Below are 25,303 nucleotides of genomic sequence, written 5' to 3'. Positions count from 1 at the left end.
CTGGAAGGAGGACAGAGGATAAGAAAAAGGAGAGGGTAAAAGAGAGGATCGGGAAGACGGGTGTGGTATGTCAGCAGATCGATTCCAGCTAAGGATAGATCTATATCAGGATCCTCCTTCACCTCAGCGACAGGAATAGCTGCACTTGTAACTCCTGGGGGAAATTTGTGGATGCTATAGATTTGTTTAGGGGACAGTCTCACAGACACAATTTCAGTTATATCCTTGATGGTGATCTTGGAATGCTATAAATGAGCTGGACAGTTTGCTCCGTTGTCCAGTCGTCCTGTGTTTGCTGCATTGCCAATGACTGATAGTGTCGCTGACCGGGCAGCAGGATGTTAATGTGAGAGCGTAGTAATATCCATCCTCTATGGTGCACAGTTTGGGCCCCAAAACAAAACAAAACAAGGAAGGAAGATTAACATAAGAGATGGATATGAGCCAGACACTAAAACAGTATTAACTGATAACATTTGGTAGCTTTTTACTTTTTACTTTTTGACCTTAAACCTGTAGGTCTACTATAGGTTGATGATGATGGACTGATCGATGAAGCCACTCACACACACATATTTATTTCAAAGTATGCAGAAGTGTAGGCACGACCTTGTGTGCAGGTGCCTGTGCATGCCCAGACATGCCTGTGCTGCAAATAATGGGTATATGTGGAGATGCGACATGAAATTATAGTGAACTTCATATTAATCACCCAACATCATCGTCCATCGGCACATCCTGGGGTTCAGTTTATTAAAAAGGATCAGTAACAAACATCTGCATCAGATTCAGATAAGGATTGGTGACATTGGGGTTTTTTTTCTAAATAAGCCGGTTTGTACCAGTGAGGGAAAAAACACAAGAACTTTCTCACTTGAAATTAAAGCTGTTAGAACTTGAACTGAACAGAACAAACACTAAAGATATAATCAGGAACACAATTTGTAGACTGTTGCAAACAAGGATTCAGATATTAATGGTTATTAATATCTGAATCCATAATTTCCACCTCTACTTCATGTACACTAATATTTTCCTACATGTGGTATCATTGGTGAGAACTGCTCCAATAATCTGCCTATAATCCTTAGTCCATCCACAGGAGGATTACCTTGCCCTGATAGCTGTGTGGCTGCTATACCAGCATGTTAGCATGGGACTAAATGGCTCAGATTATGATGAGTTAAAGGACATCAGGTTAAATGAGTGGTGCAGCTCAGTCTGATGGGTAATTATTTTGAATTATTACTCATGCATAGAATTAGATTCTATCTCTGCTAGGGCTTTGGTATATACATACATACATCTGCACATGAAAGGAGACAGACAAGATGTGCATCTGCAAACACTTTAATAACCAAGTACTTTGAGACAAAGTAACAGATTAATATTATTGACAATCCCTCGGCAAGTTTCTCATCCTGTCGATTGGCTCCACAGGCATGGACTGTAGCCAGTAATAGTAGTATTTATGCTTTTTGCTGTTTAAACTCAGCACAGTAGGACATGAACCAGTTCTCCTTCTTGATTTAAAACACTGTGTTTAATTCATGCTGTAGCTGGTGTAGCCCAGCACCCTACAATGCAGCCTCACGTATATCTGACAACAACACGACATAGCATCGCAGACCCTAATGATTGTGATAGGTCTGTTTGGTAGTAAACATAGTATTGATTAGTTCAAGCTTACTTGTTTCTAGCGTGCTCTTGCTAATGCTAATGCAGTTGTAGCCAATTTTCTTATTTTCATAATCTAATAATAATCTAAAAATCACCCCAACTGGTCGTGGCAGATAGCTGCCTGTCCCTGAGCCTGGTTCTGCTGGAGGTTTCTTCCTGTTAAAAGGCGCTTACTCATAGGGGCTCATATGATTGTTGGGTTTTTCTCTGTATGTGTTAATGTAGGGTCTACCTTACAATATAGTGCCACTGTTGCTATGATTTGGGAGTGTATAAATAAAATGTAATTGAATTGAATTAAATAATCTGTGTGAGGGCTTGAGAGTTTCTGATGTTGTCTTTCTTTTCTGCATTTCAGTGAAAATTAGTTTGAGATTTATTAGCCCCAAATCCAATATGGATAGCTCTGTTTCATGATGTTACAATGGAGACACACCAGGGGAGAAGTTAAAACCTGTCTGACCACAGGACAAGAGAATCACTGGAGGGACAGCTGAATGATATTTGAAACTGATCTACCTGCCCTGCCAGCAGGAAAACACAAGAAAGGAAGGGCGAGCGCTAGCTGGTTAACAGCAACTGAACTCCCAAAAAGCCAGGGACTGTCCTCTAGAAAATCAATTGTGGTTGGATCTGGTTGAAAGCCCATGATAGTGCCTGGTAGTTTTCTGTCTGGGTTTTCATATTGGCTTTTTCTTGGTGGAAGCTGTAGAGCGTGTCTGACAATGGAAAACCTTCCTGACAATGAGTTGGATTATTGCCTAATATTGTGTTACAGACTTGCCATGCTCAGCTGCTGAGGTCAAGTTGTCTCCAGGAGGAAGATGAGCAAACTTGCGGCTGTATCACCAACCCTCACCCCTTCTCCCCCATGGGAGCTCGATTCCTGGTGATATAATAGGCTGTCTTAGTGGAGGGCCACGGTTCAGCCTGTCAGCAGCCTGTCTCCTGTCTTGGGTTTGCACAATGAGCAGCAGACCCTATGGATTTTCATATATTATTATGCTCAGGCCCTGTGCTAGAATTACACACTCGCTAAAGGTCAGAGCGGTGCATAGAGCAGCTACTGAGACGAAAACAGACGGCGAGAGAAGGGAGGGAGGGAGGAAGGAAGAGGAAAAAGTCACATTAATTATCCATCAGTGTTCCACTTGTTTTGTGTAGTCTTTTTTTATTGCTCCTCTTTTGCTCTTTCTTTTCCTCCTCTTAATCTGCTACCTTTACAGAGTGAAACCTAACCTCGCAAACATTCTTCAGTCATGATGTCTCTCGGTCTCACATATGGTCTAATCATCGAAAGGAAAAAGCTCGGCTCCCTTTGATGCGCCAACTGTGCCGACACCCTGCTCGCAGTCTCCTCAAACCTGGCCCTTCCCACACAAGCACATGGTGCGCTTCAGTTGGGAAGCTAGCTAGAACACCCTCCCGTGCTGTGAATGTGCAGACAGATGCAGAGCTGACCTGAGCCGTATGCTGGCTAGCACACAAGTCTTCCTCAAAGCAACAGCTCAGAGTGTTCGTGCACTCAGCCAAATGCTTCGTTTTCTGTCTGAACATGTTTACGGTGCACTGATGTGTTTTCGCCATTAGCTGCAATGAAATCAAAAAATAAGGCTGTAATAGCTGCCCACACTTTCCCGTTTGTGAACACTCTCCCTGCTCTGTTTCCATGCATGAAATGGTTAGTGTAAACAGCACGAAGTGCATTACCAAAGGTACTGTTCAGATCCTGTTTCAACCTAAAAATTCATAACAAAAAGTGTGTAGCTACAGCACACAATTGCTTTTGCCTTGGACGCAGCGGTTGTGTGCGTTTGCAGTCGCTCAAGGCAGAATTTCTCTGCAATTCTGCCCCATGCACGTGTGAGGGGAGCAGAATGAAGTAGTTAACAAATGCATGCTGGCTACATGGTGAATTTTGCCTTAGTGACTGTGAAGATGAGCTTCCCAGTGTCAATATTTTATAAGGAACTGCTGTGAGTAGGCTTTCCACCAGTCCGGCTTCTAGAAAAATATTACATAAATATTATATAAATGAATATCTTCTCTCTTCCTTGTCATGTGGGACCGGCTGGCTCATATATCTTTCCTATGAGCAAAAAGTAAAGAATATCCGTACATTCCTGTGTGCTGATATATTTGGGGATGTGCATCTTTTTTCTTTTCTTTTTTTTTTTTTATCATACACGAACCCTCTGAGGTCTAAATTATCATTTATGGTGACCCTGCACTAACCCTGTGCTACCAGAATATGTAATTTTGTTGTTTTAAAAAACTGTTTCTCTTGGGTCTTGGCAGTCAGGAAAAAGTAGTGAACATTCTTACTGGCACTCATAAAAATCTGATTTTGATGTTTTTCCAATAAAAGTACTTTTTAACCCTAAAACAAAGGGTTAGGGTTGGGATTGGAGTTTGGGGATAGGGTTGATGGTGTTGCTGATGTCGACTTCAAGCACAAAGAGGTAAAGGTATTTAAGTCATGAAGGTAAACCTTTTTCCCACAAGTCAGTTGAAAACTGGAGCAGTTGGTGGTATGGACAGTAATTTCATTTTGAACCATTCCTGTTCCCATTAAACAAAGTGTTCACGGCTGGATACAGATCTTTATTGAGTCTCCTGTAACTCCTTACAAACCACTATCACTGCTTTCCAGAGTTTGATTTGTCTCAGTTGGAATGATTATTTTGTGTCTGCTAGCATAGAGTTAAGTTTTAGGGTCATCATCAGATTCCCTAACAGAGAGCCAATCTGTATTCTGCCGATCTGTTGGCGACCCAAGGAAATAGATAAGTTGTGGGGGAGGGGGACTGCTGAATGCTTTCAGTCATGAAATTGAGATTTGTACTCCTGGATGCAGGACATTATTTCCTGTCTTTGTGACCTAGATGGAAATAGCGTTGCCCTCTGATGGATGTGTTATAAATGAGGTCAGCCTCCTCCCAGATGGAGGTCTGAGATTTTGAAAAGAGGTCTACAATTGGGCCGATGAAGAAGGAATGCTGGCAGTATCGCAGCATTAATACCACCTGCCTTAATGGTGTGTAGACTGGTCTTGAGATGTCGAAACCACTTTTAGCTGTTTTAGCACTGGGGTGTTGGCAATAGATTCTTACATTTCGGTGCACTGGGGTTGGATGATTAATTAGACTTCAATTTATTAAGATGTTGACCTTTAAGAGAAGAGAATCCAGTTAAAATGATTGTTTTTTCCATATATTCACACTACAAGGTTTTCCCCAATAGGAACCTTTTCAATTACAGCAGTGCTCATTCATCCTTCTCAAAACCCCAAACTTACTTACTTCAGATGGAGCCGAGACAATGGAAAAAGGACCTTTGGTCCTCAAGACTATATCTGAAAAATGTCAAAGTCATAACAAGATTTCCAGAAGTGAACCTTTGACAAGACCATTAACTGTTCCCTGCAGCTGCCTGTGTCTACAGATCCAGCAGCTTGTGGTGGAGGCTGTGCCATAATTTCTTTATTTTTCATCTGAATTAGATTTTTAACTGGCAAAAATTCCCTGTAAAAAGATGCAATTTTCAAAAAGTCAGTAATGCATAATTCTTGAATGAGTTATTGTGTTACATTAAGAGTTTTGGCATAACAGAGCAGACCCTGTTTCCATGCACTGGACCAATCCCAGTTCACTCTGAAGATCTTGAAGATCCATTTGGGATGCAAGGAGTTTGGAGTCTTGGTCTCTTCACAGTGCTCCTTACTCGTGAATAGTTTTTGTTTTGTGGGTGAATCCGATGGAGAGTGGGACTGTACCAAACAGAAGATTGCTTGTAACTGGGGATCTTCTTACTCAACTAAACAAGGAAAAAATATTAGACTGACCGCTAGTCTAAAACTAAGAAACACTAAATATCAAGTTAAATTTGAGAATTGCTTAATGGACCATGTCAAAAACCAGTAACAAAGACATTTGAAACCATTAATCACATTCATTCTTTTTCTGTCTTCTTGGTCATAAAAGCAAAGTGACTATAAAAAAAATCATAATTCACGATCAGTCACTGAGTAGAGGTTTTCAGTTTGACCTTTCGAATTCACAGCGGGGATTTACTGCTTTTGTGAGTTTCCATGACAGTAAATGGAATATCATTCGACTGTAATTTATAGCATCCTTGAAATCTTTAGCTTCACTATTAATTGCAGCATTAACCTCTTGACATATAAGTGTCTGTGGTTAGGGCTAGGATGATTGTGAGTCTCATGCTAAGCCAGCACATTTTTAGAAAAACGTTATATTTTAAGGGTCATTTTTGTATGTCTTCCTTGCAGCTCTTTCATAAGCTTTCATATGTTTTTCCCATCTCAAATGGGCAAATTTTCCATAAAAAGAGTGCCCTACCACCAACCGGAGTGGGACACTGCGACCTTGGTGCAAACAGAATAAATAGATATCCATTGATTATGTTCATAAACAGAATACATATTGAACAAATAGGAAAGATTAAATAAACAGTTTGCAGTTCTCTGAATTGATTGCAATAATATGTGAAGAATGATTAGCAGCTATTTCAATCATGTGGAAAGCTCCATCAAAAAAGGCGTCCCTGATTTACCCCTAAACTCTCCTCTTCATCTGTCTGTTTTTCTCTCCGTCTCTCAGAGAGGTGAATGCCACATAAGCCTTTTAAGCCATAGCCCGCTGCACTTATGTGACCTTAGCTGTTACTTCATCATACCCCAATCTCTTCTTATCGTTTTATACATTAGTCATTTTGAATGAAGGAGGAACGGTTTTAGATCATACTGTATTGCATTGTGTGTGTGTGTTCAGATAGCCGTGACTACTCAGTAATGTGTGTGTTCCCTGTTTGATAGCAGGTTATTATCAGCATTTAGTCCTGCTCTGAAAACTCTCTCTGCAGCAGCAAAGAGCTCCACACTGAGGACCAGTCCTCATTCTTATTTTTAACCACTCCATTAATGTCTTTTCTTTCAATAACTCTCAGTTTCTTCAACAATCCTTCTTCCTGTCCCCTGCCTCTGCTTCTTTATGTCTATTTTTTCCCACTGCTTCTTAAGATGGAAGCACAAGAATTTGGAGACTTGACGAACTGATTTGTATTGATCAGCTGCCTCTGCCAGGCAGGCAGTGACAAGGCACAATATGGAGCAGGTTCAGGAAAGGAAGGATGGGGTTGATGGGAGAATTATTCTTAAAGGGCCATGATCATATCTATTATGTACACAAGAAAAGCTCTTTGTTGGTTCATTTTTGTGAAATACTAATGAATTGTTACTAAATCAACATTCCCCCTAAGTTTTACTGAGCATTTTAGCATTTTCCAGCTTCTGTCTGATTTAGTCCCATAACATCAGGTGTTTGGGGGGTTAGTCTTATGAGTCTTTATAAGTTTATAAGTCTTATAAACCCCAATTCAAAAAGCAGACAAAGTAAACAACTAGTAAGCTTTTAGCACAGACTTTTGTCGCTAAAGATCTGAACAATCCCTCATTAGTTTTAGCAAACAAGCTAGCTAATGCTAGCAATGGAGTGCTAATGTTACCTTTTGCTTCAAAGGCATTTGCAACCATTTATAAAAGGTGTTTAATGTCATCACCGTTTGTAAAATGTAATTAAAATGTTCACAATCAGAGGACAGTGTTTTACCGCTTTTGCTACGTAGCAACCATTAGCATTAAGACCTTTGATCTTAGCCTTTCAAAAGAAATGGTCCCAGTTCAATCATACTCGGCATGATCAGTTATTCCTTTAATCTTACATTACTGCATCTATCATACCACCACTTTGCATTCTGTTGATAGCATTAGGTACTTTTGAAAAAGTTTAAACTTTTTTTTTTAAATTAATAGTTAGTAGCTTTAAAGTTGCCAAAAATCTCATCCCATTGTATCAGTATTTCATTATGCCCAAAAATCTCCTGAATGCTTTAGTTCACCATAAGTGCGCTGTTGAATATATTCAAAGTTTTTTAAACAAGGTCTAAAATTGACTTTCCTCATTGGTGCCTTCAGGGATGCTGCAAAAAAAGATTTGCATTCATGAATTATTTTGCCCTTTAAAGGATAAACCATGAAGAATTCTGGTGGCGACTGGATGTCATAACGGAGATAGGATTTCAGAAGCAATAAAGGAAGAGTGAAATTCAGAAGTAAGTTTCAGGAATAAGATTTGCGAGTTGCAGTCAATGACACAATGACCCAGCAGTTCTGCATAACTCGTCGATCAGAAATCTTTTTGTTCCTATGTGTTCACAAATAATTTTATTTCCAAATAATCTATTCTTCCAAAACTTACAGTCATTTGGAAATAAGTCTGTCAAAAATCTGTGAAAACCAGCTTCACTCTTTGCAGGCTTGAGAGTCTTAACCTCCTAGGATCCGGCGTCCACATATGTGGACATCACATTTTGGGTTATTTAGACCAAAATACTCAATTTTGCTTCACAGGGGCCTGGTATCCACTTACGAGGACATTATACTGCTACTGTTCTATCTAAATTTTAAATGAATATCCTCATATGTGGCTCTCATTTTTCTTAGAAACAAAAATTAGGGAAAAAAAATCTGGTAATTCTTTGTTTTTACATTCATCAGGTCCCAATCAGCCCAAATATCAAAGAGAAATTAAAAATGCATGCTGTGGATGAGTTCGGGTCTCAGGAGGTTAAGGTGTGTTTTCATTTTTTTTTGATTAGGGTTTTTTGCTGAGGCAGTCCATGAGGGTGGAAGTTGCTATATAAAAGATATAAAGGAGTGCCTTCAATCTGCATTCTTTCTAATGTACAGTAGGGGACGACTCCTCTGGTTCCAAAAAGAGGTGCATTTGTATAGAATTATATGAGAAAACAGACCTGCGCTGGATCTGTGAGCTCAGTAAATGCTGTAATAATCAATATAATACATTTATAGGCTTGGCTGCTAGTTTTAAATCTCGTTGAATACAACATGATGTTCATTTTGCAAAATAAAGTATGAGCCCATTACATACTATTGATTTATACTTCTGTGTAAAATATTTCTGAAACCTTATGCTGGAACCTACGCTGTAAGCTAACATGAACCTCCCTGGAAATGCATCCATATGATGAACTGGCATAAATGCTGGCAAAGGTGCTGACCACTTGCAAAGGCTTTATTGTAGACTCTACACAGATTCATGGCAGTAAAAATAAAAATATAAAAGTATCATTTAAGCTTTAGAAACTGCAAGGGTACGTAAAGGGTGAACAGGAGCGGACCAAACGATGAGGATAAAAAGAGAGCAGTTAAGATGCAAATATCTTTCAATCTTTTACTATGTTACCATTTTCTAATTTGTCACCTACACAGTGCACAAATACAGTTATCATCAAAAGTGAGAAAAAGGTGTCAAAAAATAAGACTCAAATTCTTTTGTGAGAACAATCGCTGTGAGACCACGCCAGGCTATCGCTTATCCCCGGAGTGACAGGGAGAAGCACCAGGAGGGCTGCTCCAATAGAAGAAAAGGAAATTGTTGGGCAGAAATTACGGAAAATTGCGAGGGAGATAAAAGCATGAAGAGCAGGACGGGGAGGAAAAGAAAGGTATAAGCAGCCCAGCATCTCAGGTGGCCTCTCAGATTGCTGCTCTTTGGCTCTTTGAGAAGAAGCAACGGGAGACGGCAGACTGAAAACACTCGAGTGGAGAATAATAATAAAAAAAAATCAATGGTGCCTCTCAGTTTTTTTGATCTGTCGCTCTTTTCACATGGCACCAGCTTGGTGTGCTTTATTCAAGTACCGTATACCACTTCAGCATCCCCCCACCCCTGTTGTCTGTCTTCTCTCCAGTCCTCTTGCTTTTTTTCCCTTCCTCTCTCTATCCCTTTTCCTCCCTAATGACTGAGCTGCTGGCAGGCGATATGAAGGCGGTATTTTCTCATCGTAAAAGCATATTAAACAGTCAAGAAAGAGACCAACTCTCTGAAATGTTAAATTGAACTTTGGACTTATCTCTAGCTCTCTAGCTTGCCTTTTTTTTTAACATTCTTCCTTTCTCTTTTCCCATTTCCACCTCTCCGTCTCAAACTTTTCTACCTCACTACTCTCTCTTTCAATTTATTGCTGCTAAAGTTGGGCAGATGTTCTGTAAAAGCCTTTTATTAAAAACCTGATATTGGCCAGCCAATGCCATCCTCTTCTTTTATAATGGCAGTGCGTCCCTGACCACAGTTAGTCAATATAGTTTTAATACTTTTTATTTCACATGGGCGCCCAGAGAAATAATTTCAGCCTGGTGTGGGAGGATTTTACTGAACGGTCTGTAAAACCTGCAATGAAACCTGCTTCAATCCTCCTTAAGGAGCAGCTTACACAACTAGAAGAACTAAATTACTTGTAGAATCAACTGATGTGCTCTAAGGTACTTCTGATGGGTTTTCTGGGTAATATAATTCTATCTATCTATCTATCTATCTATCTATCTATCTATCTATCTATCTATCTATCTATCTATCTATATAAAATGTATCTAGCACATAATAGCAGGGTGCAAGCTGCTAGCAGGCAGGGCATTCATGGAACGCTATAACCAAGTGGCCGGCATATTATGACAGCAACATCAGGAAGAAGGAACAAGAGAAGCTGGAGAAGTACCAAGGGCTCAGAGAAGAGCTCGAGAAGATGTGGATGGTGAAGGTAACAATGGTCCTAGTGGTAACCGGAGCACTTGGTGCAGTGACTCCCAAGCTAGCCGAGTGGCTCCAGCAAATCCCAGGAAGAACATCTGGTATCTCTGTCCAGAAGAGCACAGTCCTGGGAACAGCTAAGATACTGCGCAGGACCCTCAAGCTCCCAGGGCTCTGGTGGCAGACCTGAGCTTGAAGGATAGACCGCCTGCAGGGCCCAGAGGAGACATTTTTTCTACATGTGTTACATAAATGCCTGAAATCGTGAATGCTATGAAAAATAACTTATCATATTAGTTTTCCAATTACATAAAAGCAAACAACAACAATAAAATGGTAAATAGAGCTTTAGCATCAACAGCTAACTTAATATTAATTTAACATAAGCATAAATAACACTGAAAAACCCAGTTATGTGATTCATTAATACTGCAATGTATGTCGCTAACATTAGCAAGGCAGCTAATGTGTTGACACAACTTTGTTCGATGGGATTTGCATGGTTTGGTTAGTCTGTATCCCCCACCTCTAGCTCTTGAGCCAAGCTAGCTAGCTAGCTTTGAACTGTATGTTTTGCTGAATGCGGCAAGATCACTTCAACACCTCGATCAGACTCACTCTAAAACAGCAAAGCAACAGCAAACTAAGTACCAAGCTTTTAAAGAAATGGGCCATTAGGTGATGTGAAGTTATCATGGTGTGTATATGACAACTTAGTAAAGACATTAGACTGTTACCTAAACAGGAGGGGCTACTATGAACCATACATCAGCTACAAAGGGACGTATAATGAGTGAATCGCTTTGTGTTTACTCAAAAATACCACATTTCTTTTTAATTAGTGAGAGTTTCAGACTGCAGTGCTCTGAAATTGCTCTGAAATGGTGTTTTTGGATTTTCAGGAAGGTACTTGGAAAAAACACAGTTGCAGATACTGTAATAAGTTTTGGTAGCACCTCTAAATCCACAGATCTGACTTTCTGTCACCTCTTTTCCCTTTCTCTCTGTGATCCTGTCTTTGTTCTTAAGCCATTTGTCTGTGTAGCTTTGTCTCTCTTCTTCGCCTGTCTTTCTCTCTTTTCTCCATGCGAAGATCATCAGGGTAGAAGTCAGTGACCCGCTTAGCAGCTCTGAAACAGATGTTCACAGGGTTTGTGTATGTGTGCGTATGGACTTAGGACGGGGCCTGACAACAGCAACTAACAAGCAGTGGGCACTTAAACTGGGGAGATGGATTAATGTTTTTTTCATGTTTCAGGATGGAAGGATAAGCAATAAAGGGACAGTAGGGATTGGGTTTGGGAGTTAGATTGGGATTAAAATAACTGTGGCTGTGGCTTCTTTGACCGACTGACATGCACACAGAGTTGTCGTGGATCACAGCTTGGTTAAAGAACAATTCTAGGGGGAAAGAAGAGAGTTGTGAGTTCACAGAAAAGGTCAGTGTGCTAGAATAGGTTTTGTTGTACAGTTGTAGCATAGAGCACTGTCAGTCAGGCTGTCACTTTGCATTATTGAGTCTTTAGGACAGGATCTGACTGACTCGTGGCGGTAGCCATTTTTGTTAGAGTTTTAGGGATGGTCTTGATGAAATAATATAAAATATGATTGTAAAGATCACCGTTGTGTTTAATACACAATGCTAACAATCTTATTTGTTGTGAAGACTCAGATCTAAAAGCCGAGCGGATTGCAAAAAAGCGCCATGACATTCCAGATTTTTTCATATGCGAACTTATAACATATAATATGTTCTATAAGATATGCACACATGGAAAGGATTGCATTTCTGCATTGTGAAAAAAAAGGAAGTAAACATCGAGTGATTATGAGCTGGTCCTGATATTTCAAAACAAGAAATGGAGATTCTGGGTTCATCAGTTCTCAGCAGAAGGCAGCAACGGGGAGGTTTGAAGAGTTGAGGCTGTATGACGGCTGCTTTTGTACACATTTCAGGATGTGAGTGGGGCACTTTCAGCTCTTGTCGGTAGAGGTGGGACCACATCAAAATTATGCAGGTGGTGTGAACGGTGAATTGAGAATAGTCGAGGCCCCAACATTTCTTTAACACACAAAATATTTTCTGTGTCCGGTGTGTAAAGGCCTTGAGCGTGACTACGAAAAACACATGCCTAAAGTAAAGTCCTTATAAGGTAACTGTTTGTTTTTTGGGTTTTTTTTAACTCAGTTACTTCAAAAGCTGGATGAGCTTGCTCTTAGGATGCAGCTGTGGTTCCCATTCTGAGCCTTTCCACCAACAATAAATGCACTGGACCTCCATGAGAAGAGGAAAATCCCATGATCTGTGGATCTGTGGCTACATGTGGCAAAAGGTCCTCAAAAATCCTGATGTGAACATTTTAGCAGGTCTTCACAAACTCACTCACTTTCTGTTTGTTTTTTTGGATATCAGCCCAAATCATCTGCAGCGTTTCACAGAGACATCATGTGGAAGTGACCCTCGTGGCTAATTGAAGCAGAGGTTGACTGTTTCTGTTTGTCATCGGGAAACCTTTGTTGCTGTTATTTAATCACCTTTGTCTCAACAATTAAATTTCACATTTGGGCAGCGTGGGAAGGAATTATTAATCGTTACAGGAACTAGAAAGTGTGTGCATCAGTGAGTGCGTGACGGGTGTGTGTTCTCCAAATGCTCATCCAAGGCACAACGGTGCACTCGGTCTGTTCAGCTAAAACGTAAATTACTGGTTTACAGCAACTGCCTACTCATTTCACATATAGCCTTCAGCGCTGCAGGCACCACCACCCAGTTACTCCTTGAGGAGAAATAGATTTATGTCCGTCTTTGTGGTTGGATTGCACATGATGTTTAAGACCAACTGAACTCTGCTCAGAGTAAAAAATCAAAGGTTTGTGTGTTGAAAATTTGATCACTCAAACTATTTAAAAACATCGTGGACTTAAAATTTGAAACAAGCTCTTCTGGGAAAAAACAAAAAGAAAGCATTGGTCCTCAGGTGTTTCTAAAATAACCTTCTAAACCTGACGCCCTAGTTCCTTCAGAATCAAAGCAGCTCCAAGGTGTGAACTTGACAGGAAACACTGGTGTTGCGCCAAGTAAACGGCATTTTTCTGACAGCTGGCAAAGGGTGGAAAATTGCAGTGCATTCTGGGTAGTTGCCACCATGTTGGTGTTTGCTCAAAACCTAAACAAAGATAGAAATCAACAGGTAGTTACTCAATATTCAATGCTGTACTGTAATGTGTTTTGTCTTTTTTCCAATTAGATAAAACACAACATTTCCTTATTATTACATACTAATATTTTGTAACCATGTAACAATTACTGTAGATGTGTAACTGAAGTGCAACGACAGCACCCAGTCAGGACTGCAAAACTTTTAAAATACGAAAGTATAAAGCTTTTGTTTGATTCAAGCCATACCGCCATGTAGCTACAGCCTACATAACTGCCACATTTGTAATGTAGCAAAATCCCTACGATGTCTTCAAGCCGTACATCGTCGGCTTCATGACCAAAGCAAAAGTCTTCCTCCACTCTGTAAAACACGGCTGTGTCACAGCAGTTCACCATTCTGATGACCCAAAAGCAGCTTCAGTCTCTGTATTTGCTTTTCTCAACTTGGATTTGCACGAACAATGGTCCCATAATGCACTTTGTTGGTGACGACACGATCCCAACCTCCGTCACATCCCAGTCCTCCATCTGCAACTTTCACCAGACCCCAAAGAGGAAGGACTCATAACTGATGGTTGCAGTTCCAGCGTCAGCAGGCTGGGGACTGACTACAAGAATTACTGTCAGTGCTCAAGCGTTTACAGTAAAGCCTCCAGAATGAGGGACTTAATATGAGTCTAATTTTATTAGCCGAGTAAAGAGATGGTTGAGTGCGTGGGTTTCGCTTCTGCGATGGTGCAGCTCTTGCCAGTCAGTGATAAACACCTGCATCGCCCACGCCGTCCACCTCAAATGCCCCACCAGCTCGCTTTGACTTTGTAGAGGTCGCGTAAACACAAACAGGCCCGCGCTTGTTCTCGCTTCTTTGGGCACGTACACGAAAAGCCGACGGCGTAATTACTGAGCTCGACCGAGGAGAAAGTGGAGGTCAGGAAGCGTCTCGTCAGAGGTGTTCAAGCCCGACTGATACTGTAATTTTAATTTGCATTGCCACACACACAGAAGACACAGAACACTTTGATGGCTGAGCACAAGCTAATTAGTGGTCCAAAGTAAGGAAACAAAGTTAACAAGCACAAGTTTGTTGCACCTTTTTTTTACTGAAAGATGTTACAGTGCAGAACTATATGAACGTATGTATAGAAAGCTCTACCACAAGAAATACCACAAAGACGTCATTTTAAATGAGGCAATCACTGCATTTCAACCCTAATTGGTGGCAATTTAAGGTATATTTAGTTTTTTTTCCTACTGTTAAAATCTCTTACTCTATGTATTTAATCTTTAACCACTATTGCAATCTACAAATTGCCTCCAAAGTACCTTGATTACATTATTAATAGGTAAATTAATCTGATTTTAAATAAATGATGTACTCCTTTTCATAGTAATGGTTTTATTGTTTAGTTGAATCATTAAAATCGCATTTTGTGCAGCAGGTTGATCTGACATGAAGATTAGGAGATCTGAAGGCACACACCACACGGCTGATTTGACACACAGACACGCAGCTGGCTAAATAATCCCATAAAAATGTGATCAGTGGGCTAGCGCTTGACGTCACCGGGGCGCGCTCAGGATTATTTAACGTTTTGCGACTGTGATGCGACAGTTTAAAGACTTGCGTAACATCTCGTGTCAAAGGGACCGGGTAACAATACCGTCACAAGGCTTGCTTTGATTCCATTAAAAGACTTTGTGTGAGTTGCAAAGCTGTGCTGTCTGTTTGGAAGTGTCTATGTTACTGTTCCATGGTTTGCCCGATCATTTTATTTGTTCAAGCAGAAAGCAGCTGCTGGTTTTAATTGTAGCCGACAGTCGACTGTGCGAACCCTCCCTTCTAATCCCTCATATGTTTTGTTTTTGTTTTTTTCATCTGTTGCCGAGCAGCTTTGGTGACGTTGCGCTGTTTGCACTTCTCAATTGTCACTCGAGTTCACCCTCCTCTCTTCTTAATTGTTGCTGACCTCCTGTTTCCTTATCTCTGATTGACAGGTGTGAAAAGCAGCCCGGCTAGTGCTGTAGTCGCTGTTGTTGTCAAGGAAACCCAAAGTCCCATCCCGTTGCCATGGGGAAACAGAACAGCAAACTGCGGCCAGAGGTGTTGCAGGATCTCCGTGAGAATACCGAGTTCTCCGACCACGAGTTGCAGGAGTGGTACAAGGTGCACAATTCACACCCTGAACACGTACGATACAGTGCTGTGCAAAAGTCTCAAGCCCGCCTTCAACTCTTTATACTCTCCTTCCAAGGAGCAAGACTTTATTGCAAATTTTTAAAGTGGTCTTGAGCAATAGTTCTTCAGGCTTTCTGAAGGTGTTCAAAGTTTTTTAGACATTGACTGCAAGTCCTTAGACTCAATCATTTTCACAGGAATGCTTTCTCTTGTTTGTTGAGCCACATAACCCTGACATATGATTCATTCTAGGATAAAATGGCACCTAATGCCACCTAAAGGCACCAAACCTGCGTTGTGTCTACACATGACAGACCACAGATCAGTAGATGAACAGTATCTGAAAGTCACATCCCTAAGAAACAGGATAAAATCCAGCAAAGACCTGACACAGGACCTGAGCTGCCTGAGAGATTACAGCTGGCTCTTCAGCTGTATTTTGTGTATCAATGTGTACAGAGGAGGTCAGGATAGAGGTACAACAGTGTGTGGCTGCAACCATCTGTAAAACATGATGGAGGCTTTGTCGTGGTTTGGGGCTGCATTTCAGACAGTTGTGTCAGGGATCTTTTGGATGATGATGGAAAAGATGGAAAAGTACTATCTGATTTTGATCCACCATTCAGTACCATCTAGAAGGTGTCTGGTTGGCCACAGCTTCATTTTAGAGCATTACAATGATCATAAACAAACTGCCAATACAGTAAAAATCATTCCTGGTAGAGGAACTAACACAATGGAACACTTTCAGTCATGGATTGGCCTCCCCAGAGCCAAAAATCCAATGTTTTGAAGCAATGTGGGATCATCCTAACAGAGAATAGAACAAAAGCCAACATCTAAAGAAGACCTTCAAAAAGTTTGACGAACTATTCCCAAAGATACTTGATAAAATGATAAGGAAGCTGACCTAAGAGAGTTCAAGCTGCGTGGGAGAGTAAGGCCAGTCATACCAAATATTGACTTTCAAGCTCATTAAAACTTTAAATTTAAAGCTTTAAATACTGTATTTCTAATTGTGTTCCCACATGCTGCAATAAATTGCTGCATGAGAAGGAATGCAGAAAATTAAAAGAAATGATGAATGGCTCAAAACCTTTGCACAGTACTGTACTATATTATAACTGTAGTCTTACGCTACTGTACTTCCAAGAGAAATACTGTATTTTTTTGTTTTGCACATTTATATTGAATTGCATATAATGACAGATCTGGTATTTATATGGCATCTACATAAAATGGACCAGTAATACTAATATAAGTATAAGAGCTATCATTTGGCATAGATGTTTATAAAGCCGACAATGAAGCCAACAGCAAAGAACCAAAAACTGCAGTTTCTCAAATGGCCATCTGAGGCATGAGGCTCAACTTTAGTACAGAAATAAACTGCCCAAGTTCTCTGCACATGGCAACTGTGCAGGAGGTGGTTTTTTTCAACTCTTCCATTTAACATTATACTGGGTTAAATGTTAGCTATTAATGAGGGTGGGGCAACTTTGAGTTACAGAATAGTGCTCACCTCAGGCAATTCCAGTCACTGAACTAGATCTCTTATTTGTGGTGTTGGTGCCTTTTGGAGCATATTCACTGAAGTTATCCAGCAAATAATATGGATTGCAGTTTGGTTATTATACAGACAGATTGTCCAACAAATCCATGATCCTGTGTTGTTTGTTGAATTACAATCTTTTATTCTATCGTGGGATATCTTGACGCATGCTCGATCATCCATTTAAGTAAATCCCAAAAGGCTGATTCTGTTCAACCGGATGTAGCGTTTTCAGTGGGAGAAATGTTTCGTCACTCATCTGCAGGTTTCCTCAGCCTTCAGTGGCTGGTTTCAGTTACTGTGCAAATGTACTTTGGGAAACCTGCAGTCAGCTGAGACTGAAGAAGTCACTTGGATGAGTGACGAAACGTTTCTCCGATTGAAAACGCTACATGCAGATGAACAGAATCAACCTTTGTGGGAAATGTTACTTGGCTTAAACACAGATACCAGGTATCTGTATGATCTACTACCATCTACTCATACAATGCCAACTAAGCTTGCTAGTGTTAGCTGATAACACAACCATTTTTGTCAGATTCTTTGGCTATTTGGGAGCAACACAACTAGCTAGCAACTAGCTGAACCCATTAGCAAACTAATAAAAGCAATAACCCAGAGCATAAAGATGAATAATCTGTTCGATTTAAGTAGATTCGTCACCTCGCATATGACACAGCACAATCGGATCAATTGGTGTTATAAAAATATTCAGTGTTGCACCTTTAACTAAAACGTCTGAACAGCATGGCTTGAGTTATCATCTTCTGATATCAAAGTTGCATGTTTAAAATAAATCTCTTTACCTATTGTTTCTCCAAAATCAGAATCTTCCTGATCTTCAAACATTTCAAAAGCGCTTTGGATCCTTTCATTGTTGGTAAAAATAAGTTCTAAACTAGGCAAATATGTCACACAGCAGAGTTATGATTTATATCACGATTGTTAGGACATCCTTGCGTCTTCTGTACAGACATGTTTCTATCTGTGATCTGTAACACTGACAGCAGTCTTATCTCCGTCCACCACAGAGCACTGTCTAAACCCAGTCCTTTATTCAGTGAGGAGCTTAGCATTATGAAATGCCACAGTGACCTGACCTCACGAGTTATCTCATCTTATGCACATGGATATATGTGTAGTGGCTGCGGAGCTTTACGCATGGATTAAACCTATGGAACAGCTGTGCGTGCTGTCCTGAATAAGAGTTGTACAGGTTAAAGCCCCTCCCTCACTGACCTGTCACAGTGGTCGCAGCTCTCAGCAGATTAACTGCTTCTGAGTGTGGGAGATGCTGGATGCTTCACTAAACACTGTGAAATTTTGAACACTGTCAATTAAAAAATATTTATTAGGAGCACAACCCTGCTGATTTTTCCCCTCCACTTGTGAGTAAAAATCCCAGCCATCAGAAATGGTTTTGTGACCTCATTGCCTCTATCTTAAAGGTCTTTGTAAAAGAGCTTTATTTCTTTTGAACAAAGACCAGGGATAGAAGTGACTTTTACCTCCCTTTTTTTCCTCAGGCACAATGCCACTTTATCAAATGTGAGGGCTTGAATAGAAGATAGCGTTGGCTTTTCTTATCCAAGACTAAGCTCCTTTTCAAAATCATTCTTATCAGAATAAGAAGTTACATGATTGAAAATGTTACTACTCAAAGTTTTGATTGAGAAATTTGATCTCTGACTGTTCTGATGTTTTGAAAAAGTTATGTTAGTTTCCTGGCTTCTGGATAGAAACAAGGCCTTGCATATTTGAGCAACACAATGCTGAACTGCATACTGCATTTATTACAACACCAAGGCTTTATAATAGAAGAGTCCAGGTACTAGACTAGCCTGTCTGCAGTCCAAAATAGACACTGATCACCTAGAATTCAGTGCATTTTAGACAGCGTCCCAACTTTATTGGAATTGGAGTTGTTTTATGTTGTTCTATAGACATAAAGAAAATGGACTTATTTTCAACGTTGTCTCACCTAATAGCTGCTTTTTCTTTAACCTCAGGGTTTCTTGAAGGACTGCCCCAGTGGAACCTTGAATGTGGAGGAATTCAAGAAGATCTACGCCAATTTCTTCCCCTACGGCGATGCCTCCAAGTTTGCCGAGCATGTCTTCCGAACTTTTGACACCAACGCCGACGGGACAATAGACTTCCGGGAGTTCATCATTGCCTTGAGTGTGACGTCACGAGGAAAGCTGGAGCAGAAGCTTAAATGGGCCTTCAGTATGTACGACCTGGATGGAAATGGGTACATCAGCCGCGAGGAAATGCTGGAGATTGTAGAGGTAAGCAAGGGAAACTGGTTAGTTTTAGTGGAAGTAAACACTTCTTCTGGCCTCAGGTGCTGGTGGAGGGGTTGTCACATGTAGACCATGCGATTTGTCTCAAAACCTTCCGTTATAGCTCAATATGACACTTTTATTAGGACCACAAGGTTGCTGCCATTTAAAAGCAAACTGTTGTTGCAGTGCTATCTACTGCATTTAGCTAGGTCACACATCCAGAGGGCTTGTAGCCTACTCTACATTTACCTCTTGACTGTATACGCTTACCTAATTGCATAGTGAGTTGATGTTGGTGGCATCTCCCCCACCACATAACCAACAACAAGCTAATTAACTCCCTTTAAATCGAAACTCAGGCTAGATAAAAAGTTAGCCATGGCAGTTTTGAAGTTGTAACACTGGAATCATTAGTAGCATCCAAGTTTGCGAACATGAATTAGAGTGCCTTAGCAGCTCACAGACACTTAGTATCATCACTAAATAATATAAATACTTGTGCAAAAAAACTTTGTCATCTCCCTAGCAGGCCTTAATATTAGTGCTGTCAGCGTTAATCTCGTTAAAATGACGTTAACGCCATAACCACATTAATGCGGCAAATTTCCGTTAGCAAGTTACCGCGGATTACCCCGTGCGTGGGGCTGCACGGTGTCAACGCGTTAACGAGCTAACCGCGCTAACGCGGAAGTGACACAGCTATAGGGTCTAACATACAGACAGAAGCACTGACTGCTTTTGAAAAAGTAACTATTTTATAACTCGTTACACTTGTACAGTCAACAAATTTCGAATACATTAAATCACGAATGAAATCACTAATGTAGACTCTATAGTATGCTTGCCGTATGTGTAGAAGATCCCTTAATATCTGTAGCAGTTGTAGCTCAGGATATAGAGCGGGTCGTCCACCAGTAAGGTGACACTCAACCCCCCAATTGCCTGTGATGCACCTGTGGGCATGCTGTGTGAATGTGGCTTGTAGTAAAAAGCACTCAGTAAGAGCAGTAAAGCACTTTGATTTATGGTCCATTTCAATTTCTAAATCCCCAAACCTGAATTTTCCTTTTAATAAACACACATCATGCGACTGAAACAGGAATGTTCTTGAATAATAAATTTGATCTCACCAGGAGTCTCAGTATGTTTTCTTGCTTTTTCCTGCTTGTTCTTTCCATTGGACCTTCAAATTTTCATCTAGCACATGGTGCAAACTACATGACAGTTTCTATTGATCAGCCAATCACATAGATTTATACAATACTAAGAAAAGGCAGAGCACCTTTAATAAATACTCCCATTAGTTATGTTAAGTAAGTTAATGCATTCATTTAAGTATGTGGATGAATGCATTAACTTACTCTAATAGGCACCCTGAGTGCAGCATTGGCACAGGCAACAGTTTGCAGGAAGGCTGTTAAGTAGTGCTGCATCTAATCCTTTCACTGTTGAAGAGAACAAGCAGAAGGACTCATATGTCAAGATACTGGACTGAGGATCTCGCTGTGTATTCTGTGTGTGTGTATGCACTTCTGGATTCTCATGGATTAGCAAGTTAAATTTAACTTGAGTTTATCCCTGAGTGTGCAGAATGCTAGGATTATCTACAGGCTCACTGAGGTTACACACCGTTAGGGAAAGGAGGGGACCATTATGTGCTGAGAGTGAGCAGGAGAGTGGGAGGGTCATGACTGAGGTCAGATTTGTTTTACACCACATTATCAGATTAATAAAAGCTCTACACTTTTGCTGATCAATGGATGCGTCCACCATAATAACCACAATTTCAGTTTCTGGCATATTGTGAGTTGTATGTGGGGCTGGACATGCAGGAAGGAGAAAAGGACTCGTGTAGATTGGTTAGACGGAGAAATCGAGGTGGAAACGACGTGCAGCAGGTCAGGGTGATTAAAGATAGATATGTGCTAACAAGCAAAAGAGTTTGCTGAGAAGATGGAAGGAGCCGTTTGAGGAGCTGATGAATGAGAGAATTGGGAAAGATGGTGAACTGGGAAGTGCAGAGGATTAGTAAGGAGGAAATGAGGGACAGAGGGCGGTGGACTTATTAACCAAATTGTTCAGCGCAATCCACAAGAGTGAGAGGATAACTGAGGAATGGAGAAGTCTGCTGCTACTGATTTTCAAGAGGTGTGATGTGCAGAGCTGTAGTAGTGATGAGCCATACCAAGATAATATGGGAAAGAGCTGTTGATGCTAGGTTGAGAATAGAGGTGACGATTGGTGAGCAGCAGTGTGGCTTCATACTGACAAAGAGCTCTACAGATCTGATGTTTGCTTTGAGAGTGTTGATGGAGAAGTGTAGAGAAGGATCTCCACTGTGTCTTTGTGCATCTAGAGAAAGCAGATTGTCAAAGAGTGTCAGGAGTGGGAGAGATATGGGTGGTGCAGTGCATGTATGAGGACAGCTAAGACATTGGTGATGTGTGCGGTAGGAGTGACAAGGAGTTAACCCTAACACTAACCAACGTGGGGGTGGGATTACATCAGTAATGAGCCTCTTCTTCTTCCTCTCCAGAGGGTTGGTGTGACAGAGGAGGATGTTAGGGATAGGCTGAGATATTCAGATGATCTGCTGTGGGGAATCCTAAAGGCAACAAGCTGTGGCCTTCAGTGAATCCTTTACAGACTATGGCCTTGCTATGGTGGAGTCGCTTTTTCTACTCTGGCACAATTGAAATTGGGTTACTTATTAACAAGTATCATAACTGCTCTTCCAACATATCTTTTCTGTAAAATTCATATTTTAGAGTCCACATCTTTACTCATAACCTGAAATTGAGTAAACCCCTGCAGTTCAATCTAAATGTGATTTTTATCAACTCTATTTTTTTAAGTGTAAAACTTTAAAAAATTAACCAAAACTATTACAAGAATGTAATGAAACAACTGCTTAATATTCACATCCATGAAATGTGCTAAAGATATATAATCCAAAGTTGTAATACCATTTTGTACCACAAGATGGTGCAAAGAGTCACTATAACATTTAATGTAACCAGCCAAATCGATTAAAAACTGAGCGGGGGAGGGAGTAAGAGGAATATCAAAACATCTCAACCATCTACAGTCATTGATCTCAACACAGTCAGTTGTGAAATGCTGCCCCCTGGTGTTGAAAGTTTTAGTTTTCCTCAACAAATGCAGGGATAACTTCCACATCCCAAACTGTGAACTTGTGTATCACAAAACCCTGTTTTCTCACTAATGTTCATTTTATTTATTTTTTACTTTCTAGCTACCTTAGTAAGTCAGCTTAGGACAATATTAATCAAATATTGAGCTAACGCTGGTTTGAATGCTGTTTGTCTGTCTTAATGATGGATGGATGCTACAATATGCCCTTAAAATGGTATAAAGTAAGAGTACAGCTGGGCTCCATTTCAACTTGAGCTGATATCTCTGCAGCAAAATCCACAGACATCTTGGACATAACATCATCACTGTTGTGTCTTCAGATTCTGTTGATAGCTACAGATCAGTTTGGATTTTTTTTTAACTATAACTATTTCAGGGGTCTAACTGAGAAAATGTGGCCAGCACTGGATAGATACTGACGTTTCGAAACATCTCGACATTCGGGGTTTTTTTTCACCCAATGAGTGTTTTCATGATGGCAGGTGCCAAAAGGAATCTCAGCCATCATCACTCAGGACACTGCTAGATTACGTTCTTGATGGTCAGTGGTGTGTTTGGGCTAAGTCGATCCACAAAGCAGCATTTTAATAGACACAAATACTGTGTGGTCCCGAGTCATTAGTGAGCCTTCCTGGGAGGCACATCTGAGGATACCTCTCATTACAGGGAGCCACCTGGCACACCTGTTGGCATTAGCTTGACATTCATTGTTGGTGAAAAGATAAAAGGAGCCAACCATGAAACTGAAGGGTTGTTGCACACTAATGATGGCATAGCTGAATCATCTGTGCTCAGACTTAAAGCAGTAAAATACCTGATTATTTCTGTGTGCCTGACGCCTTTATCACTATTTTTCTCCTTGGAGTTTTTTTCCCACAGTTTTTTGAAGGAAGACGTGGGCATGCGCTTTATAGTCAGAGGAGATAACATTTTAGAGCCAGTGTATCTTTCTAAAAAGCACAGAGGGCTCATTTCCTGCGAGCTCCCTGCCTCTGTGACGATGCTCCTGCGACACCAATCTACAGTCGCTTTTACACCCTATACTCCCAGCGGAGATTTAATAGGCACGTAAGCTGATTTTAGATCCGCGCCTGAGGCCAGCTGATACTCTGAGCTTCTCTTGCAGAGGTTAATTTAATGCTATCAGGGGACGCGGCGTGCTCATATCGGTCAGCAGATAAAGATGTATGAGATCAATAGCGTAAGCCCTGCTCGTAAGCCCTCCCTCCCTTTACCCCGCTGCCACATGTGATCCATGTCACCGTGGTGCGATGGAGCGATTCTATAGGCACACAAACACTGCGTGGGTATTTGTGGAAAAGCTGCCCAGGGAGCAGCTCTTAGCATCAGGAGCAACAAATGTCAGTGAATCATGTGGACTTTCAGAAAGGCTATTTATCAGCATCTTGAAAGCTGCAGTGACTTTATTTTTTTAGTTCAGTTATGTTTTACTTCTTTCCTGCTGAGTCTCCTTAATGGGTCCCTGCTGGCTTGAATTCACTTATCTTTCTTGTTCTCCTGCCACCGCCCACCCAACCACCCACCCTGTCTCTCTCTCCTTCTTTTTCTCTCTCATCTCTCAGGCCATCTACAAGATGGTGTCATCTGTGATGAAGATGCCAGAGGATGAATCCACGCCGGAGAAGAGGACGGATAAGATCTTCAGACAAATGGACCTCAATAATGATGGTGAGAGGAGGAAATGGCAAAAAGGAGGGTGCTGGGGAGAGACAGAAAAAGAAATGAGGGTAGCGCTGGGTGAATGTGACAAGATCATCTTTGAAATGTGCTAATTTTGTTGGGGACAAAAGACTTTGTACAGAAGTCAAACAGCATATATGTGTCAAACATTTACAAACACAAAATGCGGCTTTCATTCACACGTGAAAAACAAACCATTTTGTGTGTGTGCGCATGTGTTTAATGAAAGCAATTAGTCTTTATGTGTCATCCTGTTGTTAGAATAGAAATAAACAAAGTGCAGATGAGGCCAAAATTATTAGCCATCGTCTGAAAATTGTATTTGACTAAAGTGTTTCCCAAGTGCTGTTAAACAGAGCTGGGATTTTTAACACAGCTCTTTAAAGGTTTGATTTTGGATTCTTACATTATTTTTATTTTTTTTACACAAAAGCAAAATTATTTACCCCCCCTGCCGTTAATTATTAGCCCCCTGATGGTAATAGTTACTTGTTGGTATCTTTTTTTGCTGGATAACAGCCTGCAGTCATTTGCTGTAGTCTCAAAAACACTTCTGAGCTCTCCACATATTTTCAATGCGGTGCAGGTTGGGGCTTTGTGACTTCTGGAGGTAGTGCTTCACCAGGAGCGACATATATTTTGGGTCCTTGTCATGATGAAAGACAAAGTGCTGATCCAGACCTGGTTTTACTGCTGACTGCTTGAGGCTTTCTTTCAAAATCTTCACAAGTCCTCCTTTCTTCATGATTCCTTCCACCTTCATGCATTTCTCAGTTCAAGATGTGCTGAAGCATCCCCACAGCGTAAGACTCCCACCACCGTGTTTCACTGTGCTGATGGTTTTCTTTTGGCTGTGCATCCCTCCCTTCTTTCTCCAAAAATAAGAAACACCTCTGTGGCCAAAAAGCTCTAGTTTCATCTAATCTGACCAAAGGATGTGCTTCCAGTACGCATAGTCTT

General features: G+C 40.8%; 1 protein-coding gene across 1 annotated transcript in view; it reads left to right on the top strand.

Annotated features, from left to right (window-relative positions):
- Positions 1 to 25,303, top strand: part of LOC135933225 (hippocalcin-like protein 1) — a 49,542-nt gene that overhangs the window by 15,909 nt on the left and 8,330 nt on the right. Inside the window, exons 2-4 of the mRNA XM_065471261.1 lie at positions 15,466 to 15,634; positions 19,208 to 19,489; positions 24,226 to 24,331. Coding sequence (XP_065327333.1) covers positions 15,539 to 15,634; positions 19,208 to 19,489; positions 24,226 to 24,331 — 484 coding nt within the window. The 5' untranslated portion in view covers positions 15,466 to 15,538. The remainder of the gene's footprint in view (positions 1 to 15,465; positions 15,635 to 19,207; positions 19,490 to 24,225; positions 24,332 to 25,303) is intronic.

Source organism: Pelmatolapia mariae, linkage group LG22, assembly GCF_036321145.2.
Source record: "Pelmatolapia mariae isolate MD_Pm_ZW linkage group LG22, Pm_UMD_F_2, whole genome shotgun sequence".
Classification (NCBI taxonomy): Eukaryota; Metazoa; Chordata; class Actinopteri; order Cichliformes; family Cichlidae; genus Pelmatolapia; species Pelmatolapia mariae.
This window is presented reverse-complemented; position numbering and strand designations above follow the sequence as displayed.